This window comes from Lutra lutra, chromosome 1 (genome assembly GCF_902655055.1).
Source record: "Lutra lutra chromosome 1, mLutLut1.2, whole genome shotgun sequence".
Taxonomy (NCBI): domain Eukaryota; kingdom Metazoa; phylum Chordata; class Mammalia; order Carnivora; family Mustelidae; genus Lutra; species Lutra lutra.
Window position 1 is genome coordinate 77,285,507 of NC_062278.1, and position 23,743 is coordinate 77,309,249.

Sequence of the window (23,743 nt, forward strand, 5' to 3'; positions counted from 1 at the left end):
TAAGGAGAAATCATCTTACAGATGACTTTAGATTTTTCCTTTGTGTGATTAAAGATAATCACAACAAGTAATCAAAAAGTTTATGTAATAAGATAATGTAATGAGACAAGCAGGCATCCGATACTTATTTTTCGAAAATTGACCACCATTTAATACAGTAAATCAATCCGAAGTTAAATTGAGCTCTTGTAAGTTTATATTTGATTTAACCAGTTGATCTAACTTATTAATGGAAAATATCTCTAACAATTACCAAAATTACAGAGTTAGAAATGAAACATTCCATTAGCTACCTCTGCCACAATAGCAGCATATATTACACTTTGTTCCTTTATTCTCTCCAATCTTCTTAAGAAATAGGGATGTTATTATGTGGTCTTATTTCACATCCTGACCTCCTTCATTTGGGTTTGGAGGACATGGTTTTTACTAAGGTTAAAAGCCATGTGTCTGTATGCTATTTACAACTAAGGACCTAAACTTTTTCTCTAAACTATCATTATCAAAATACCCTTAGGCATAAAAAGTATTTCTACTCTTCAAAGATTAGAGAACTGAGTATAATGATTAACTGATTTATGTAAGTCATAACGATAACGACTGCTAAAGCTGTGATATGAAATCTTGATCCCCCACCCCCCGCAAGATTTCTTGCATTTTACTTAGATATGTATTAATGTGTCAAAGTTCAAGAGCCACCTTCCCCATTTTTTTAAAACTGTTTAAGAGAATGGCCATACCACTTTCTTTCGCCAGAAAGTAGCTAAAAGATGATAAAATCTCCAGTACTTCATAGCTGCTCTCTGAACTGACTTGTTCTGGTTGTTCATGGCCCAATTCAAACCATGTAACACTCTGGCTCCAACTAAGAGTTTTAGAATAAACAAAAGAAAGAACTATAACCATTTAACGCAGTAGGTTCTACATTTATGGAGCCCATAAGCTGATTTCGTGCTGAAAGTACAAACAGTCTTAAGAGTTTAAATGAACTCTTCGATGCTGAAATCACAGCAAAACTCAGGAAAATTAGGGTTATGTTGGTAATAACCCCTAATCTTTTTTTAAACTGACATCACCCTGGGCAAGTAACCATCTCCTGATGCCATTGTTGGAGACAGAATTTCTGGCTGAAAGATCAGTTTTCTGACTCAATCTGGCTTGCTATTCTTGGTTAATCATCCCCATTTCTCTCAACATTTCACTCCTCTTACTATAGTGGTCAACATTCATTTCCAGAAGACCTTTTTTAAGTGATTCGCTTCCTCCGTTGGTCTCCCTCTTTATCCTGACTAAATCTCCCTAACCCCCATTTCTATCGCCCTTGTTTCTGTAAGATTTTGCTGAACATTAGACACAGCACATGACCTACATCCAGTCTTCCAGCGTCTCGTAACAAAACCGACTGGCACGGTTGTAAGCTTCTCTAGGCTTGGAATTTAAGAGTCTTCAGCTCTTCAAGTCTAAAAGACCTACAGCATATATTTTAAATTTAAAAATTTTTAAATTTAAAAAAAAAAAAACGCTCCCCTTTTTTAACCTTTAGTCCCTCCCACCGCCTCCCCCTCAAGCCTCCAAGCGAAACTGCAGGAAACCGGAGGGGGCGGGGCGGTGACGTCACGACGCCGGTGCGTCACGGAACGGCGGCGGCTGCGGCGCTGGCGGTGGCTGCGGCAGCGGCGGCATTTTAGTCGACAGCAGCGGCGGCAGCGGGGCTGCTGCTCCTCCCAGCATCCCTGGCGCGGCCATTTCAGCCCCATCTTGGCCGAGGGGAGGGAGCTGCAGCCGCCGCTTCAGCAGTTTGAATTTCAGTTTCTCCAGGCTCTGCGAACCGGGCGCACCGAGGAGGAGCCGAAAAAGCTACCACCGCTACCTCAGACAGCCGGAGCGCCTCCGCTCGCCGGCCAATCAGTCGGCCGCCGCCACCACCACCGCCGCCGCCCCTCACTCTTCTCAGGAGCCGCGAGGGGAGGCCGAGACCGCTGCCGCCCGCGGGGTGGCTCCCCCTGTAAGGGGAGGACCGAGCCGGCTTCCCCTCCCCCGGAGCGGGTTTCCGCCAGAGACAGTCGACATGTCCCTGGGGCTGAGCTCCGGCTAAAGCCGGGGAGGGGGCCGCCCGCCCGCGCCGAAGCTCCGCCGCCCGCCCGCGGACCTTCAGCCAGCCCCAGCCCGCCGCTCCTGGCTGAATCAGGAATCCCCGGCTCCAGATTCGCCACTCCTTCCTCTTCTTCCCTCAGCGTCCGAGAGCCCAGAGCTGACGCCGGCACTGGCCTGAGGAGCCCGAGCGGGGCAGCACCGCCCCTCACGCCGCCGCGGCTGCCGCCTCCTCCCCTGCGCCCTCCCACTCCCACCCCCAGCCAAGGCCTGCTGACCGCGCCGAGCGCCGAGCTGGACTGACCACGGCGGCCCCGGAGACTGGAGGAGAAAGCAGGCGGCCCGCCCCTGGGATCGCGCTCGCGCCGCCGCTGAGGGGATTGAATTGAGGCGCCGCGGCTGCGGGAGGCGAAAAGGAAGGAGGAGCCGCCGCGCGAGTGCGACGGGGGCAGAGCCGTAGAGATCGACTCAGAAGGAAACCGGGAGGAGGATGTCTCACAGAGCGGCCGGCGTCCGGATCAGCCAGTGACTCTTAACAGCGGCGGGCCTCAGACCCCAGCGCGGACTCGGACTTTGTCTTTGGGGGCCACTGTTCTGCCCTTCTGGTTTCCGGCAAGATTGCAGAGGAGCCGGCGAGCCTCTCTGCCCTCCAGCTTTCCTCACCATGTCCAAGATGCCGGCCAAGAAGAAGAGCTGCTTCCAGATCACTAGTGTCACCACGGCCCAGGTGGCCACTAGCATCACCGAGGACACTGAGAGCCTGGACGACCCGGACGAGTCACGTACAGAGGACGTCTCCTCCGAGATATTCGACGTTTCTCGGGCTACGGATTATGGCCCTGAGGAGGTCTGCGAGCGCAGCTCCTCGGAAGAGACGCTCAACAATGTTGGGGATGCCGAGACTCCCGGGACCGTCTCCCCAAACCTCCTCCTGGACGGGCAGCTGGCGGCCGCGGCGGCTGCTCCCGCCAACGGAGGAGGAGCCGTTTCGGCCCGGAGCGTGGCTGGGGCGCTGGCCAGTACCCTGGTGGCGGCCGCCACCTCGGCCCCCTCCTCCGGGGCACCTGGCGCCCCGCCGGTCGCGGGCTCGTCTGCCGGGCCCGGGACCGCAGCCGCATCACAGCCCCCCACCACTTGTAGTTCCCGTTTTCGCGTGATCAAGCTGGACCACGGGAGCGGGGAGCCCTACCGCCGCGGCCGATGGACGTGTATGGAGTACTATGAGCGGGATTCAGACAGCAGCGTCCTGACCAGGTCCGGGGATTGCATTAGGCACAGCAATACTTTTGACCAGACTGCGGAACGGGACAGCGGCCTGGGCGCCACCGGAGGGTCGGTGGTGGTGGTGGTGGCCTCCATGCAGGGGGCGCATGGGCCGGACTCGGGAACTGACAGTTCCTTGACTGCTGTGTCACAGCTACCCCCGTCGGAGAAAATGAGCCAGCTCGCCCCGGCCCAGCCGCAGAGTTTTGGCGTTGGGCAGCCACAGCCACAGCCACCGCCGCCCGTAGGTGGGGCTGTGGTTCAAAGCGCGGCTCCAGTGCCGCCGTTCCCGGGAGCCGCGGCCGGGCCACAGCAAATGATGGCAGCCCCGCAGCCGAGCCAGCCCCAGGGAACCGGCCCCGGCGTCCTCCCGCAGGGGCCCAACGGACAGGGGCTGCCCCTGACGAATGTAACCCTGACGCAGCCCGGCGTGGCCCTGCCGCAGCAGCCGGGCCCGGCCGTCAGCGCTCCTGCGACGCAGCAGCCCCAGCCGTTCGCGTACCCCCAGCCTCAGCTACCGCCCGGACACTTGCTGCCAGTCCAGCCCGCGGGTCAGAGTGAGTACCTACCGCAGCACGTGGCCGGCCTGCAGCCACCTAGCCCCGCGCAGCCCTCGTCCACCAGCGCCGGAGCGAGCCTTGCCACGGCTGCCAGCCTTCCAGTGGGCACCGGCCAGAGTGCCGCCTCGGTGGGGGCGCAGATAATGGGCGTGTCTTCCTTGCCCAGTGAAGCTGTGGCCCCGGGGCCGGGACCCGCGCCAGGCGGACAGGCCGCGCCTGGTCAGCCGGTCGGAGTGCCCTTGGCTGCTGTGGGATGCGCCGTGCCGCCGGGCCTGGTTCCCCCTGGGACCGGGCAGCCCCAGTCCGTGCCTCCGCCGCAGATGGGTGGCAGTGGTGCGCCGTCAGTCGTGCCTGGCGGCCCCCACGCCGTGCTACCCGGAGTTCCAAACGTGCCTGCAGCCGTGCCCGCTCCAAGCGTGCCTAGTGTGTCTACCACCTCTGTTACTATGCCAAATGTACCCGCGCCTCTGGTCCAGCCGCAGCAGCTGAGCAGCCATACGCCAGTCAGCAGGAGCAGCAGCATAATCCAGCATGTTGGGCTGCCCTTAGCGCAAGGCACACCCAGTGCACCAACAAGTCTACCACAGTCTGACCTAAGCCAGTTTCAGACTCAGACCCAACCTTCAGTCGGGCAAGTTGACGATACTAGAAGAAAATCAGAACCCCTACCTCAACCACCACTTTCTCTCATTGCTGAAAATAAGCCTGTTGTGAAGCCTCCTGTTGCAGATGCCCTGGCAAACCCCCTTCAGTTAACACCTATGAACAGTCTGGCCACCTCTGTATTCAGCATAGCTATTCCTGTTGATGGTGATGAAGACAGGTATGGAAATCTTACTTAAAATATTTGATAGGAATGCTTGACCAAACCTTTTAATTTAGAATGCAACTTAAGAAAAGTTTTGTGGTTTTTTTTTTTGAGTCCCTTAGTGTTTTTAAGTATAAAAATTAGTTTGTGTTAGTAAGGTTGATTTGTCAGTTCTTGAAAAGGCATAGTTTTAGATTGCTAATGTGAAGGTGTAATGAGAGAATTGGTCTTGTCACATTCGTTTAAGAGCACAACTGGATAAGGACACAACATTTGTTCCTTCAGAAAGATGGATTTAAGCTTAATTCTCTCATTTACAGGTGGCAACTAGTAGATTATGCCCCCATAGGACTGTCCTTTTCTTAGGTAACAGTTACACTTGAACACTTTGTCAGTGTGAGTTTGGAGACTAAGACATAAAGTTAGAAGTTTCCCATTCTGGAAAACCGGAGGTCCTCAAGTAGGGAAAGATCCATGTAAGTAAGGAATCTCCTCCAGTGTATCTGCAAAGGCTGGAGAGAGAATGGTGAAATGTCAAGTCTGGCTTTGAAGATCCTATCGTCCTCCAGCCTTTTAAATACAAGAACATAGAAGGTCAGGAGGCTTCCCGGTGACTTTGTTAAGATTCTTTTTTCTTTTTCTTTTCTTTTTTTTTAAAAGAAGTGTATTGGAAAGATGTTATCTTACATCAGTTTTGTTTTTTTTTTAACTACAGAATGGGAAGTATGAAATGAGACTCTTTGACAGTAGTAAAAGCTACAGTTCTTGAAATTAGAGTAATTTTATAGTAAAAGTGTTAACAGTTGTCACCAATTGGCTCCCTCTTTACTTAAGGGATGCTTTTTTTAATGGTTTAAGTGAAAATTGGTGTATTGCCTTACCAATTCTACAACAGTTGAAGTTTGGTTATAATTCATTGAGGATTTTAAGTGATTTTCAGGAAATATCACAGGAAAATTTGACATATATTGCAAATGTTTAAAAACTGACTTGTTACAAGCTTTAGAATTACATTTAAAAATTACAGAGAAGGTTTCAGGTACTTTACAGTTAGGCATTTATTTGTTGGGTTTTTTATTTTGAGCAAGGTTGATTTTAGATGTGTTTAAAGATATCTATGGGTTTCTAGAGTAATTGGTATATAGCACAATGAGATCTGTTAAAGCTTTTTCTTCTGTTCTGAGATCCTTTGCATTCTTTTCTTAACTTTTCAGTTTCAACTAGCCTTGTATTTTTGTTACATACTTCTTTTGGTTTGAAAAATACTCATGAAATCATCTTCTCTGCTTTTTGTAATTCAAAGTTCATCTTTTTTTGTAGGTGACTTGCTTGTTGGGAGTCTTTCTTCCATTTGAGAACTCTTAGAGAATACCACTTGTCCATAAGTGAGCTCAGCTAGCTAGTCATTGAGAAATTTTATATGGATGGGACTACCAAGTAAAGATACTGATTCCACAAGCCATTCAGAAAAATCCCTCTTTACATCTGCTCCCATATTTCACTTTTCACACATAGGGACACACCTAAAATGCAGATTGAGTTTATTTGTTTACCCTTTTCTAGCTGCCAGAAGCCAGTTTTTTTCTGATGGGTTCGTAAATAACCATTTGCTTGCCTCTGTTCCTGAAGTACATTGCCTCCATATCTCAAGAAATGATGAGTGGTTTCCCAAACCACACCCCCCTCCTTGTAAAACACATGCACATCTATGAATGAAGATTGTATTTTTCTCTCCTCTTCATGCCTCTCAGTTTAAAGCATATGCAGTTACATTCCTCAGATTTTAATATGATGATGTGGCATGAAGCAGAGAGATCTGTTGACAAGTGGAAACTCTGGAATGTATTCTTTAGGTATGACCTCAAAGATGCAATTATTTATCCTCTTTATTAAAAATGTTAATAATTTTAAGACTTTATTTCGGAAGGTGAATGAGCTACAGCTACTACTGTATCTGTTCTTATCAATTGGCAATAGTTAATCCAGTGCAGGGGTTTTGATGTGTGTGCAGTCATATCTTAAATATGGTATTTCCCTCCCCCACCCAGTCTTTTAAAATCTGCATTGCTTACCAATGTTGCATTTCTAATTTTTGTTCTAGTCTTTGACTGGTTTTTAATTTAACATGCTAGTTTTCAAGATGTAATCTTACACATTTGACTATTTTGTCACTGGACCAACACACCTGGTGAAGGAATAAATCCATTAAGTAGAAATAGTTTTTGTTTTGTTTTTGTTTTTAATGGAAAGTCTTTGTGAAAGAGGGCATTTTAAATTGTATGCTTGAAATTAAATAACACAGTTTTTCTAGGCATATGTTTAAATTACTGAGATAACTATTTTTGAGGAAACCATACCAACAAAAATCATAATTTTAATACGGTGATTTGGGGTTGCCTTCTTAAATTAAAATCTGCATACAATTTTAGTTGCAGCCATTTAGATGCAAACATTGGAGTGAGAGGTTTTGAGTAATTATGACTTTAACTTTGTGAATAGCTTGACAAATTTCAGATCCGAAAATTTTGTAAACAGCTCGCTTTTTTTTTTAAAGTTAATATGTTAGTAAACATAGTCTCATTCTTTGAGAAAAGGAAGGAAAATGGAAGATTAACAAAAATGATTGAGGTTCTTTAGTCTGATATATTGAAAAAACTATCTTGTGGTGTTTTCGGCTCCATTACCTTTTACAAAGCTTCATTTTGAGACTTCTTTATTTTTAAAAAAGAGGACTTCTATATTAATACATTTTAATAATGTACCTTTAGAAGGGATGACGGTTATATATAGAAAGCAAGGAAATGTTTTAAAGTTCAGTTAACACTGCCTGTTGACTCTATATTACTAATTGCCGTAAAGTTAAATATTCTAGCCTTTCTCGTTGGAAAGACTTATAGTCAGTTGTTGATTCTCTCAAACTGATTTTGTGTAAACTGGAGAATATAATAATGGTTGAAAATATAGTGCACAAAAAGCCACTTTTACGGTGAAAGTTACAAAATTTGTTTAAATTACCAACACACTTAACAGACCCCTTTTTGATAAATGGGGAGAGGTGCAAAATATTACTGGCACTTTTGGAAAGGGAACACAGTACAGATCGTTTTCCACAGATAGCTGACCAGTGTGAACTCTTGTAGGCCACATTCCAGGAACTGTTATGAATGGCTGCAATTGTGAACTGTCAGCTACAACCAAAAGATTGTTGGAAACCTGATGTAAGGATCCCTTAGTGGCATATGTCTTTATATCTTATTAATGGTTTTATTTGTATAGTTTGCTAATGTCTACTGATGATGTATTATAAATTGTGAATTTTAAGTGGTGTATCCTGGTATGTGCTATAAATACACAAATGTTTTGTACAGTTATATATGTATCTCAGATATTACATACATACCGTGCAGGTTTTTTTTAACTTGATAGTTAAGTGAGATTATGTAAATGTATATAAAGAGACAGAACTGTCACTCTTACCTTTATTGTAAAATCTGTAGGTACTCATGAGAGCTCTAAAAGTCTCACTGCATTTAGTCTTTACAAATGAAAACTCCTTAGTTGAATCTTTATGTGTTATGAGCTTATGTTTCTTTATCGATATTGAATTATGGAGGTAATTTTGCCCATCCAGCTTTACAGTTGACCTTTAAATCAAACACAACATATTATCTTAGGTACTCTTACCAAGGATTTTGTAATCAAAGTGTGAAATCCTGTGTATGAGTGACATTATTATTTAGTATAAAAACTGATAATTGATGGATTCATCAGAGTGCCATGCTGATTACCAAAATACACTTTAGTCATAACCATGGCTCTAAGTAGAGGAAATTACCATAGATTTTCAGGAAGATTAATGTTTCAAAAGTGTATCAGTAGGCAGTATGGTACTTTTTTTAAAATTAGCAGTGACCTATATATTGTTCAAAATCATGTATGAACTAAATTCTATAGGCTGAACATATATAGGCTGGATAACCTCTAGTAAACACAAGGGCTTCTAGAGTGGGTAAGTGTGGGTAAGACACACTCTATGTTAGTAACACTGTTTCTTCCTTGTAGGGGAAGTAGGGTATCTTGAACTAAATTGCTTTTATGAGATGTCATTTTTTTATAGTACTGATACTGTGGTATATGTATTTTCTGTTTCCGGAGAATAAGGGTAATAGTAATCTGTTCTTGGAGAATTCTGATAGCACTAATTTGGAAATACTAAAACGTGACACTGGATTTATGGATCTGGTACTTGCTAACAGTCCTTTTGTGCACCAGAAGAAATTAGAAGTAGTCATGCACTTGAGTGTTCTAGTAACAAAGAGCACCCCCAACAATCAGATGGTAAAGAAACCAAAATTAGTCTCTTTACTGAGGAATAGTTGATAAGGAAGTATAAAAAGATCTTGACTTTTCTTTCCTAAAACAGCAGAAGTTGGGCAGGGTGGGGAGAGGTAGAGAATGGTGGCAGATAACCAAGACAGAAAAGCAGAGAGTGAAATGACATGGAATACGGTCTCAGAAGGAATAGGAATACTTATTACTAGTGAAGAAAAGGCATCTAATTCCTTTTTTAAATAATTGTTTTAGACCAGTATGTATTTACTTTTTGAACAGATACTGTTTATTTCTTAATTGCATTACTCTTGAACTATTTAAGTATGAGGAAGAGGAGAGGGTTTATAAAAACGGATTTGCCTGGTTAAATGTAGCCCAAATGATCATGTTTCCTGAGTAATTTCTTATTCATGGGAAGAGCAGATTTTTAAGAAAAAAACCTTAATAGTTGACAGTATTTAAGGGGTAGTGCACCAAAATTCCTGAATTGGAATAAATCCCTTAAATTAGTTCTTTATACTAAACCAAGTGGACTTGTGATTTGAAGCTTTTTTTTATATATAGTATAATCAAATTATGGTATCCACAAAGAATGTGCATACCTGAATTATTGGTATAATTTGGGTTTTTCCCATGGCAATTCTTGAACATACCAAATTACTCAATATTTGTCACATTCTTAATCTGGCATGGTTTAGGGCAGTAACTCCTCCATAAAGATTTAAGAACCGTAAGCAATTCATATCCTTCCTATATATCATTATGTGACTTTCTTAATACATTTTAACATATGCATTTCAAATTTGGCTGGTATTAGTAAGGATACATTATCTGCTTTTATCTCTAAAAAGTATGTTCCTAATGTGTTTTTAAGTCAGGTGAATTAAATTTCATCCATGCTTCTGGATTGCTCACCTCTCAAATTTAAAGCCCAAAATTAGATTTCAGTATTTAGTTTTATTTCTTCATACACAGCTAACATTTGTTTAAAAGAATGAACTCTCCTTAAGTTACACATTTATAAGTGATGGTTATGTGAAAATTCTGCAGATCATTGAGTAATAATTTTAATAGTGTTCACCTAGGACGTGGACTATTAGTATATGCCTTGCTAATTGGAGTAAGCAAGACAAATAAGTGACGTCTGAATGTTAAATTACTTAGAGCCTCCTCTCCCCATAAGTTTTCACTAAAATTTGATGAAAGAATACTAAATATAGAAGAGAAACTGTAATTAATGGGCCATTTATTGTAAATAATGCTGGTGTGTGTGAAATGTTGGCAGTTCCTCTTCATTATTAAACAAGAAAATTGTTTAAACTTTGAATGAAGGATACCTAAAGCAAAGTTTAAAACCAACTAGTTTCTAAGGGAGAGTTAGAATTAAGTTTTACTAAATAGTTACGTAAGTTAATCCGAAACCCATCCTTGTTACATATTTGGTCTACCTAACCTTTGAAAACAAAACAAAAACAAAAAAGGAGATGGAGGCTCTTAGTCAAATAAAATCAGTAGTGTGCTTAATTATGTATTAGCATATAGTATGAATGACCATTACAGACTGTGGAGTTAGACATGCCTGGGCTGAAATCCCAACTGTACTGTATACCTGAGGCATTTGACCTACAGGCAGTTATTTAGTTCTATAAGCCCCTTGTTTCCCCATATGAAAAATGGGGATAATGCCTGTATTGCACAGTTTGAGATTATTAAATGAAGTATGCAGGTAGTTTATAAACAGTCCATATATAATATGTATGGCAAGCATACATTACAGAAATGTTAGTATTTCATTGTCCACAAACTGTTTTCCCAGATCCCACCTTAACGTGCTATAAATCATACCAAGAGTCTTCAGTTTTGATCTGAAAGTGTAATTACATGGTGTATGGATATAATAACAGAAAGGGAGACAGTGTTTCAGGCCAGAAAAGTCATGATGTTGTAAAACATATAGCAGTTGGGTTCAATCCTGGCTTTTCTACCACTTAATTTCTTTAGTTAAGTCTTTTAACTTATCTCAGTATTCCTCATTCGTAATGTTAGAATTTGAGACTTGGTCAGATTTTAAGATTCCCTGTGTATAACTTGATACATTTAAACGTGTTTCATAAGATAGCTGCCAACTTAAACCTTCCTGCCACCAGACTATCATGTGACAAAAAAAACAAAACAAAACAAAAACAAAGCTTGCAGATACTCATCAAGTAGGTTGAATACCCAAGAAAACATTTAAAGTGACAGTATGTCAGTCATTCAACTTTTTTTATGTTCTCTGAATAGTAAGTACTGGGATACAGAAAAAAAGACTATCCTGCCCTCCCAAGAACTCAGATTATATGAAGATAATTATCAAATACATGCATTCATATATATATCATAGGCTGTGATGGAGTAAAATATAAGGTACTATCGGAACAATTTAGGACATAGTTAGATGTGATATGGGGAGGAAATAGACTGGTTTCTGTTTAAAATTTATTTATCTGCATAGGTAATATGTTTATATAGTTCTAAGTATACAGTAATATAAACCGAAAGTCTCTCTGCACTTCTGTCCTCCAGCCACCCAGTTTCTGTCCTCAGCATCAACCTATTATTACTTGTGCATTCTTCTGAAGCTAACTGTTGGACTGAATCTTAAAAGGGTGACTTAGGCTAGGTCACTGTTAAGAGAAAGGGATGAATTTCTGAGCAGAAGAGGATGGCAGTTTGTGTAACAGTGTGGAAGAGAGAGATGTCAGTTTTGGGAAATGATGTGATTAATTTTGACAGCAACCAGAGTGAAGGGCTTAAATGTCATGGTGAGAAATTGTGATTTTTTTTTAATCAGAAGATTATGGTTGCTGTTAAAGATGTTTCTTGAAGCTTTTACTGTTAAAGTAGTATGTATCTTAGAACCATTTCAGTACGCTTTTCAGTGATTATTGTATTTTTAATTAACATCTTACGAAAAAGTTGTGTAATAAGGAGATCCTATGGGAGCTCTGAGTCCCAGAAGTCAGGATTCTTATCCAATGAAATATATTAAATAGTTTGGTATACCCAGCTCTAAGTTTAAGTTCTGTTTGCCTGAATATTACCTTAATAATGATGAAATATTAAGTATATGTTAAGGTACTCTATTAAAAGTTGATTTTTATATAGCATGATTTGGAAAGTGTAATCCTATATTAAACACAAATCCTCCTCAAGCTTAATTTTGTGAGGCCTTATGTATGCATAATCTCATTGAGTTTTTCAGCAACTGTAAGGAAGTGTTCCTCCCTTTTTTATGGATTAAGGAAACTGAGGCCTTGAGGGTTTGAATCACATAGTTATTAAGTAACAGCATATATTCAGACTTAGGCCTTCTGACACCAAACCCAGTGCTCTTGGATATTTCCAGAGTTAGTTTTATTTTATTAATTTGCTTACTATACGATAGGAGGAAGGAAAGCGACTGTGGCTACCGATCTGTTGTGTTGTAACCCTTTACCTAAAGGATATTTTTAATCATTTTAAATCCTTAGATAATAATATTGGAGATGGCCTGTTGTGCTTCCCTGATTTCTATTTAGAGATCGCTGAAGTTGAGTTTTGACATAAGGGAAAAAAGTATTTGCTGAGTTCAGGGCTTATGTACCTCGTCCTTTAACATTCAGCAATTTTCATAGCTTAGTTTTGAGGTGTGGAATGTTTTTCCTCTCTGTTACAGTTACCCTACAAAGATAGTATCTTAGCAAAGCAGGTCGATGTATGTCATATTTGAGTCACTCTGTGATGTACTACTTTCATGTACTTAGAAATTAATAGGATAGGTTATTTAGTATATGAAGTCAGGAGGAAAAGGATATATTTTGTTCATTGGTTTTGAAAAATGTCCACAAATGGGGAAACAGCATTTTCATTTCGGTGGCTGAAATTCAGAATAAACCACACCTCAGTGTGCCTAAGAAGCGCTTTGTTGGCTTTATATTTAGATTAATAGTTAACATTGACATCAAATACATTATTAGAAAACTGGTTTCAAATTTTATTTCTTGGGCAGAAGAGAATTTGTGACCAAAGTTGCATAAAATTCAGTATTTCTTCCTAATAAATTTTTAATGACCTTGGTTGCAACTTGGTGCCTTCAGATTATATAGACTATATAGCCTTGAAATGATCTCTATTAACAGTGTTTTCCTTGGGCTATCAATTTCCTCAATTTTATGCCATCCCAAAACAGATGATCAAGCCCCTTAATATTTACAAAATGGCTCTTTTGAAGTTCTTGATCAGCTAGTTTTTACAGATTTCTTTAATATATGCCTGTTAAGCAATATCTTGAGACTAATTGTTGCTCTTTGCTAAAAATCCCTCAAGTTTATGGAAGACATCCCTGCTGAAGTATTAGAGAAATGAAAATGTCATATTTTATAAGCCTGTATGTTTATCCTTGGAATCTAGACTCTAAATTTTTCTAGAGTACATAGATTGTATTACTCCATATGGTTTCTTCATTTTAAATGTATGTAGAAAGTGATTCACTGCCAGCTTTTGCAACCTAAGTGTATTTGTTCTGACATGTTGAAGACTTTAGGTACATTTACGGTATTTTATTTCATAGGTTCCTTTTTTGCCCCAAGATACACAACTAGCTGCAGATACATTCTTTTTTTCACTTCTACATTTGACTTATGAGAAACATTTCATTTTTAGAGTCTGTGCTGTAAAAATGCTGGAATCTCATAGCTTAAGTCATATGATTTCATTTAAAACCAATTTATTTGGCATATGAATTTGATTCAAATTAAATATATACGTATGTATTTTTCCAAAATCAGGGGATCAGAAGTTTTTTTTTAAAGAATGTCATCCTTATAAATATATTATAAATACTTTTTAATGAATTTTAAATTCCAGACTTGCAGAATAACCTCCAGGTTTACCTTTTATTGTTGTCTCATATTTACTCCTTTCCTCTTAGAGTCATTCTGTTTTAAATCCAGACAGACCTGTGTGAATAGCAAACCTGTCCCCATATAGGACAGTCCTGGGTAAGCCTGGTTTAAAAAAAAAAAAAAAGCCAATCAAGTCTTCAGTTGGTTCAGTTGACTTTCATTTAAATTGGTAGACTGATTCCAAGTACAGTGAAAAAAGCCCCTGCCAAATGTATCTTGAGAGGATATAAGCTGTTAAATAAATAGTGGTTAGCAGCCTCTTAATCCTTGATATTAGCAGATCTAATCAATATGCTTGATTACCTTGGACCCAGCCTCTAGAGAAAAATAGAGAAAGGGTTAAAAGCATAGGAAGGAGTTAAAGTAGGTAGAGCAGACAAAGAGAAGTACATATACTGAAGTTGCCAATTAATCAAATAGTTGCTTTGGTGATACTCTGGGATCGTCTGTCTGCCTTTCCTAATTTTGGATCATCTAAGAGGTACCCTAGTGATTAAAACAAAAAATGCCTTTTAAAAAACGTATTTTTAAAAAATTCAGTAGGTATTAAGACTGAGTCTTTTTTTTTTTTTAAGATTTTATTTATTTGTCAGAGAGAGAGGAGAGCAAGCGAGCACAGGCAGACAGAATAGCAGGCAGAGGCAGAGGGAGAAGCAGGCTCCCCGCCAAACAAGGAGCCCGATGTGGGACTCGATCCCAGGACGCTGGGATCATGACCTGAGCCGAAGGCAGCTGCTTAACCAACTGAGCCACCCAGGCGTCCCTTAAGACTGAGTCTTAATCTGAATTTTGAAATCATGGAATTCTGTTGAGTATTTGTTTTGCTTATTGATCATGATATTTGCTTGCATTCCAGTAGAATTTGGAAATAATTTTTTGTGGTACTAGTAATACTGTAGAGACTCTTAAGGTGCTTATGAGGATCTCAGAATTGCCATGTTGTATTTGAACTTCATTTTGATGATAAAATAATAGCTATTATTTATTGACCATTGACTATATATACAAAGAGCTTTATATATAGTCTAAGTTCCTTAACCACCCTGCAAGGCTAAATCATATCACCATTTAACTGATAAAGAGACAGACCTAGAGAGGTTAAAATTGAACTCCACTATATGTTTAGCATAGTGATTTAAGAGCCTAAACTCTAGGACCAGATTGTTACCTACTAGCTCTGTGACATCAAGCAAGTTACTTTTGTCTGACTCCTTTCCTTATTGGTGGGATAGGAATAATAATAACACCTGCCTCTTAGGGTTGTTGTAGAATTGTGTTAATAAATGTAAAACACTCAGAATTGTGTCTGGTATATAATAAGTACTTAATGTTCTTAGCTTGCTGTTATTCTGCTACAGCATGGGTCAAGGATTTTAGAGGTAATGTGACAAGTTTTTGCTAGCTCCCTAATATACATGTTGGGGTTGGGGAAACAATGGGAAAATGCTGAGGTAGAGGGGGGAGCTATTAGCAGATTTGTCAGAAGTTTAAATAGTCCCCTAAGAAACCACTCCAGAGATTTGAGGTGAATCATGTAGGCTGGGAGCTCACCAGGATGAGCCCATCAGTTAAGATTCTATGGTTATAGATAGCCCTAGGGAACATATCTCCAGGGAATGGTAGAAATGGATGGTGATTAAGGTGTGGGAGCTCTTACCTCTTAAAGGCCCACTATACTAATGTAAGAAATTTGAAAGCTGCCATGTAATTGCTGCACCATGTTTTACCCTAATCCAGAGAAACCACACATAAATAAATGGATTATGAAGGTAGAAATCATGTCCAGTCCAACCCAGAAAAGGACTCAGTTGTTCATCATCAAACTCTATCAAATAGATCCTGTTAAGAATTTTTATGTTATGGGGGTGCTTGGGTAGCTCAGTCATTGGGCATCTGCCTTCGGCTCAGGTCATGGTCCCAGGGTCCTGGGATGGAGCCCTGCGCATAGGGCTCCCTGCTCAGCGGGAGGCCTGCTTCTTCCTCTCCCCCTCCCCCTGCTTGTGTTCCCTCTCTCGCTGTGTCTCTCTCTGTCAACTAAATAAATAAAATCTTAAAAAAAAATTTTTATATTATGAAGGTGTAGCTTAATTTATTTTACATGAATTCTGTACGTGGGAACAGCTTTGCTAAACTGCTAAATGTTGAGAAACTTAAAAAGGCATCTCATATAGAGTAGTGTTGATTAGGCTGTGAACTGGTCATATTCATGTGTTTAAACATATGTGCACACACATAATTGGATGCTCTTTTATCCGTATTACCCCTTTCTTTTAGAACTGTGATCCTGAATTGTTTTCAGGGTCTGCTGGATTTCATCCAGTTTTTTAATTTCTTTCAAAATGTTTTTAAGCAAGCTTATGTTGTGTTTTTTTTTTTTATTAAAGCTGTTACACTTTATTACAAATCTAAAATCTTCCATCTTTTTTTGAAAAGTAGTGATTTTACTGTACTTTCTCAACCTCATTTCCATTTGATTCTTGGATCTCACAGGAATCCTTCAACTGCTTTCTACCAAGCGTTCCATTTGAACACGTTTCAGGAATCAAAGAACCTCTGGGATAGGTATGAATACTTAACATATGGAATGCATACATGCAAAAGTGTATGCATGAATTGCTTTGCACTGTACTGGTTTCTCATCATTAAACCTAAACTTTATGTGTCATTTTAGGGGGGGAAATCACATGGTATCTAGCATGGGACAAAGCAGCAAAATAAACCAAAAGAGCAATCTATATTTTAAATAGAATGTAAATATACTTTATTTTTTACTTCACTTTTAAGTATATTTACTTTCTTGAAGGACTTAGGTATTCTATTAAATCTCATTATATGGAATATCCACTTATCCTTGTATATTTTAATATAAAAATATATTCTATAAAATTAACTACAGTTAGTTTACTTTTATCCTATTTTATATGATTTCTCTGTGAATGCCTTAGTAACTCAAAATGAAATGTCACTTCATATTAAGAAATTGGAAAAGGGATAAGACCAAGGTATCAAAGTATAAAGTTCTTGTTTAATCCTGTTGAGAAACTTTCAACATCAAGCTTGTTTGAGTCCCTAGACCTGCCTGCATTACTGTTTTGTAAACTCCTAAAACAGTTTTTCTCATAGAAATGTTACATAAATTTTGTTTTTAATTTTTTAAAATATAGAATGAAGTCTTAAGCGTTCATTTATAGCAAAAGATAATTTGGTTTATCTTTCTGCTTAACACACATTTTAAGTAGTATATGCTGTGTTCAGTTATTTTGCTGAATATTTATTAGTGCTCCATCATTCTGTGTTTAATTACAAGAACAAGCACAAATGCTGTTTTAAAAATTCACACAGAGCTTTGTTAGATTCTTTTAACTCTGCCTGGCAACGCATTTGTGTCCTTTGGCATAGTTTGGATACTACTCATGGACTTAACTCCATCTCTTTCATTAGAAAAGAGTATTGCTAAGTGCATGTACATGTCATGTTAAGACATGGTTTACATTGCCTACAAATGGTAACAGTCTTTTAATTTTTAGGCTTGATTTGTTTGTGTGTCACTCTAAAGAGATTTTCTAACAAAGTATCTTTTCAGTGATATGTTCCTTAACTGAAAATGTTTTAAAATAGTTACTTGTAGAGCAAGAAGTTCTAAAATTTATAGTACAGTGTTTATAATTTCAATTTTGAAATTGTATGGCTGTATCAGTGTAAATTAAGACATAAATGTAAATTGTAGCATGAAGCAAACATGAACATTCGTTCAAACGGCTTATCTGATGTAGCCAGGGTGAGTACTTTGGGTTGTACTTTATTCTTTTCCATTAGAAAAAGGAAAACCAGCATTCTATTTAGAGATGTAATAAGAATAGTGATAGTCATATGGTAATTTATTTCAAATAGCTAAATTTGTAAGCGACTGTGATATCAATATGAATAAGAGCTGTTATTTTCATCAGAACAATGTAGAAAGGTGTGAGCTTTATTTTTTATAATTTTGACTTAATATTGAAAGTTTTCTTTTGTTTCCTTATAAAACAATCATAGAAGTTGCCTACTCATCATTTGTTGTTACAGCTAAATACTTCTTACCTGTTTTCTTTTTTAGATATAGAAATATTTAAGGTATCAAAATGAGGCATGTTGCTTTATCTGTAGTTACTCATGGGTTGAAAGTATTTTCTGTTCTCCTCTTTGAAGCCTGTCATCCAGAGCCAAAGAAGTTAATAGTGTGTTAGTAGTATGTTAATGCCAAACTATAATCAGAATTTATATTCTAGATCAGCCGTTCTTCACTATAAGTTGGCCCTTTGGTACTAAAGTGACAGGTCCAACCCAGTATTAGTGGCTTCCTTTTAACTTTGCAACTAGCTTATGAAATTTTTAATTGAGGGGCCTGGCTAGCTCAATTGGAGCATGTGGCTCTTGATCTTGGGGTCATGAGTTTAAGCCCAATGTTGGGTGTAGTGATTATTTAAATAAAATAAAACCTGAAAAAAATTGTTTCAGTTGATGAGCAGTAGGCTAGCTTTATTAGTTCTAACTATATGACCTCTGTTGGCAAATATCTACAGACTTTTTAATAGGTATATTAGCAAATAAAGTATTATGGGAGTATACATTCTTTTTCATTGCAGATAGAGTTGAAGATTTATGTGTGTTAAACTTTAAAAAAATAGTAAATATAACTTCTCCTGACCATGTTTGTGTTAGATTTCACCAAATTGCCTTGTTCATTTTTTTACTGTTATAAATTATAGATTTTTAAAACAATTTTACTAATTTGGCAAATAAGTATTTTGCAGGGATGATTCTGTTAAACAGAACCATTCAGGAGTTTATGGGACTGTAAATCCCTTACATTATCTACTTAGTTTGAGGTATAAAATTGCTTATTAGTATTGACAGATACCATATTTCAGTTTCTTGTTTATGAAATCGTGGAACTCATTTTCACTAGAGACCGCTTTAAAATTTAAGCCCTGTGCCAGTTTTCATTAAACCTGCCCTAAATAGCTGAAGATCCTGGTTTTGCCTTACTTGAAAGTCCGGAATCTTTTTTTTTTTTTCCCCAGGATTCTTTTAGCAGAGTATCTTTTAATCAAAATACAAGTAATTAATATACCTTTCCTCACATTGACTCAGAGTTCCCTAATGGCCCCTTTGTTTCCTTCTCTATTTAAATTAGAATTACCAAATTGAGAAGCTTTTCACCCATTTGCCTCTGCCTGTATTTAGAAATTCTCTTGCCACTCATAGCCCGTGCCTTATTCAGTTATTGTACTAAACTTTAAGCTACTGTCAAGCCTTCCTTTCCTTTTTACTATAGGTGCTGTCATTGTTCTCTGTCTTCCCCCTCTTTTGTCATTTGCAGAGTACTCAAGGAATCAAGTTAAAACCATCACCAAATATAAGGACAATTGATACTGACAGCTCGAAAATAATACCTTTCCTAGGAAGTGCAGAATGTTTGCATTGACTTTTTATTAAAACGAATAACGTAGTTTCTGTAATTAGTTTTCTGGAGATTATCTTACTGTAGTGATAGTGATGCTTAGTGATACTCTAGCCTGTTGGCATTTCAGAATAATAACTTTAAATTTTGACTTTATACTTTTCTTCTTTAAAGAACAGTTCTGAACTTAATTATTGGTATTGCTTTGTTACATTGACAAAATTAGTTTAGAAATTTATTTTACTAATCACTGGGGAACAGGCTTTTATTGGAAGTCCTTTGTCTGCAAAAAAGCTGAGGGTAAGAATTTATAACAAACACATTTACCCTCTTGTGTATATCAGGTCAGTAAGGTAAAGGAGCACTAGAGAGGAAGAAAGTTTTGCCAGGTAGACCAAAGGAAAAAATCGGGTAACTTTTCAGGATTTAAACTTCATTGATAAACACATGCAGTATTTCTGCTTTAATGAAGAAAATGCACAAGCGCAGTTAACACATGAGAGTAACAGTTGCTAGGTGCACTATCCCCATGAGTTGGCTTGTCCTTTCTTGTGATAGCACCAATATTTAAAGAGAAATAAATAAGGAAAGCAGTAGTGCACATGGGTGTTATCTCAAAATAAATGTCCAAGTTTATGGTCTTTTTACTAGATACCTGATTTCAGTTAAATTGTCTTGTTTAGTCTTTTATTATAGTGATTATTCACTTACATCTGTTTGCATCTAGTTTAAAAATTACTCGATTTAAAAAGTTCTTGTTTAAATCACGTATTTTGTGTTAGAAAACAGGTATTCAGTATTTGCTATCATTGTTCCTTTGAGATTTCATTTTTGAAGTTAGGAGTAGATCAGAAATAAGCTGCTTATATGAGATAATTTGTTTTGTTTTATTCATACTCCGAGAAGCTTGGGTACATCAACAACACCCACCAGTACTTGCTAACCCAGATGGTAAAACTCAGGTTTCAGAGCTTGGCTAATCTAGTTTTTGAATGCTCAGTAATAAGACATTTTAAAAATCTTTTTATTGAAGTATAATTTGTATCAGAAAGGTACACCATTCATAATTTGTACAGCTTAAACTGAATGCACCTGTGTAACCAGGACCCAGATCAAGACACAAAATATTGTAAGCTCCTTATTTTATGTCTCTATTCTTTCACCTAATGTTTGATATTCATCTATATGGCTCTGCAAAGTTGTAGATCTGAACTAAAGTTGACTTGAACAATGCAGGGGTTAAGGGTACTAACACCCTCCTTCCCCTGTGCAGTTGAAAATCCAAGTACGACTTTTGACTCCCCAAAAACTTAACTGCCTATAGCCTACTGTTGATGGGAAGTTTTACTGATAAACAGTCAACTAACACATATTTTGTATGTTGTGTGTATTATATATTGTTTTCTTACAAGTTAAGAGAAAATGTTATTAAAATCATAAGAGAAAAATACATTTAAGTACTTAAAAAATTCATGTAAATCACTATACTATGTTGTACGCATGTAACTGAATATATCAACCACGTATCCATAAACATAGATAAATAAGATCCTTATTTATCTGTACCTGTGCAGTTCAAACCCATGTTGTTAAAGGGTTAATAGTACGTAATTATGAAGAATCACCATAGTGAGTTACTTGTTGGAGACTGTTACTAGTCAAATATTCTCTCCTTATTAGGAGATATTCTCTACTTACTAGATGAGGCTATGAACCTGAACTATTTTGTAAGCACCCCAAATATATTCTCTAATAATTTGTACTTAGTACTTACATGATTTATTATGTGATTACATTTCGACCTATTTCAGTTACAGATAACCAATAGAGGATAATCAAAGACATGAAATTAGAGGACAAAGTTTTAGTGACCTGGCACCTTTTAGGACTGGATCTCAGATTTATAAAAAAACCTAAGGATAAATGTTCAGACATTAAAACAGGAAGTTTTAGCTATTATTGGATGATCGCATTTATAAATTAAACAGTCTGAAGCATGTGAAGAAATTGAGAAATTGATAGAACTTCTATGTAAATTCAGGAAAGTTGAGATTTATCAGTTTAGAATGTAGAGTAAAAAGTACCTAGGTGTTGCCTGCTTTTTACAATATTGATTAGCAAGTTACAGATCCATCACAAAAACTAATATAATTTTAGGCAATCTTTTTATAACTAGAAAAAACAGGAAGAGATGATTACAGACCTACTGTACTCCATTTCTATAGGATAGTTATTCTAAATACAAAGGAAACTTGAAGCTACTTTATACTTTACGTGGATAGCCAGGGGGGTATTTCAAGAGCAGCTTGAGCTTACTTTCTGCAAGTGGATGCCTCTCTGCAAAATAGTCTTGCCATCACTATAAATTAACATTAATACAATTAATAACTGTCTTCCTAGCTATGTCAACAATGTTGACCTTGAATGAGACTTAAAGCCACTTTTAAAAATCCCTATTCTGTAGAGTTTTATTCCCCCCCCCCCCCCACTTAGTTCTAAATGGGAAAGAAGAGTTAAGGAAAGCATTGGAATTGAGTTACTTCTGCTTTGTCATTGTTGGCCATGATTATCAGAAAAAATGAAAGAGGGGTGTCTGACTAAGTCCCGGCACAGGTCTTTATCTCAGGGTTGTGAGTTAACATTGGCCTACTTAAAACCTCCAAGAGCTGTATATTTGCTTAAGGAATGGAAGACTAGCAAACCCTTAGGAAAGAATGCCATATCAGAGGCAATTAAGTGGTGATCACAATAGAGAAACCAATGAACTGGGTCTTGATATGGGAAAAGATAGGTAAGAACATCATCACATGACTGAAAGTGATAACTGTCATTTAAAATTCAAACATTTTATGTCTCTCAAGTACAGCTGGAGGTATTGGTCAGAGCTTCTTTAGTAAGTGACCTTTTGAGTTGGAACCTGAAAGGTGGGTAGAATTTGGTCATACAGAGTGAAAGACCCGAGGGAAAGGGAGAATTCCAGCTTGGGGAATACAGTGAGCTACTGTGAAAGTAAAGAGCATATGTGATAAGGATGGTTAAATTTGGTGCACAAATCATTTGAAGACAACAGAGAAGAGATACTGGATTGGACAGAAACCAAAGGTAATAGAAAGGTAATGGAGGCCTGAATGAGGCAATGGAGATGAGGGAAGAATAGTTAACAGAAGGTAGGAATTAGATGATGTTACAACTCAAGAGATACGATAGGGAAGCAGTCAAATTTGACTGCAAAGTCTCAAATCTAATTGAGGGAATGGTGGTACCATTAGAAAGTATTAGTGAAAGAATTGGTTTGGAAAAGTGAAAATAATACTGAGATTCTGGTTTTAGCTACTTTTGGTTGAGTGAGCTGGTAGAAAGTCAAGGTGGAAACTCAGTAACAACTGGAGCTGCAGACACACAGCTTGTTAGAGAAGCTAAGGCTAGAAGATATTGAAGACCATTTATTTATTTGTTTCATTATTATTATTTTAGAGTTTGAGCTTTAGGAAAGGCGGAGGTTGTCAAGAGTGAGCAGAGTAGGGTAAGAGGGTTAAGCCAGGCCACTGGGAAACACTGCCTACTTTTAGAGAACAGGAGAAACTCTGAAGAGCATAAGTGATCTTAAGAGACTGGAAGATTCTGAGACTATTATTTACTAACCAAAAAGAAGGGAAAATGTTTGATTCTCTATTTTGAAAAAAATTTCAATTTTACAGAAAAATTACAAGAGTAATAAGAAGCTCCAGCAATCTTACCGAGATTGAACATTAACATTTTGTCTTACTTGCTTTATTATCCTAACGTATTATCTAGGAACCATTTAAGAATAAGATTCAGATATCCTGTCCATTTGACCTAAAAATACTTTTAGCATATGTTGCCTAAGAAGAGTCTGTTATGTAACAGCAATTTAATTAGCAAATTAAGGTTTGATACACTGTTATCTAATATGTAATATAGAGTTTATATTCAGATTTTACAGTTGTCCCACTGTCTTTCATGACCATTTTTTACCTGATCCAAGAGCCAATACAAGATCACAGATTACATTTAATTATCAAACACCTGTCTTTTTTCTTCTGTCTTATATAAATAAATACTTTTCTTACATTAGTCTTCTGTAGGACTGTTTTAAAGTTTAAATTAGAGTAGCCTAAAAGAAGTCCATATTATAAGGAGTGGGAAGGAGAGATAGGTAAGATGCCTAAAATTCAGCTTAAATAGCTACTGGGACTCGAAAAATGTTATAAGAGGATGTCTTTTGTTGCTCAGAGTTTGGGGGGGTGGGGGGGTGATGGGAAGAGAAGGAGACCATGTAGACATTAATGTGGGTGTGTCT

General features: G+C 38.5%; 1 protein-coding gene across 5 annotated transcripts in view; it reads left to right on the forward strand.

The window, feature by feature from the left end:
• The first annotated feature begins 2,755 nt into the window (after window positions 1-2,755).
• Window positions 2,756-23,743, forward strand: part of TSC22D2 (TSC22 domain family member 2) — a 48,726-nt gene continuing 27,738 nt past the window's right edge. For 2 of the 5 annotated variants that reach the window (XR_007126926.1, XM_047727773.1), the window contains exons 1-2: window positions 2,756-4,737; window positions 16,470-16,541. Coding sequence is in view for 3 of the 5 variants with exons in the window: in XM_047727773.1 (XP_047583729.1) it covers window positions 2,756-4,737; window positions 16,470-16,541 (2,054 nt within the window). In the remaining 2 variants the exon portion in view is untranslated. Of the gene's footprint in view, window positions 4,738-6,042; window positions 6,893-16,469; window positions 16,542-23,743 lie in introns of those variants that run through there. The other 3 variants (XR_007126931.1, XM_047727782.1, XM_047727789.1) reach the window with 2 other exon arrangements.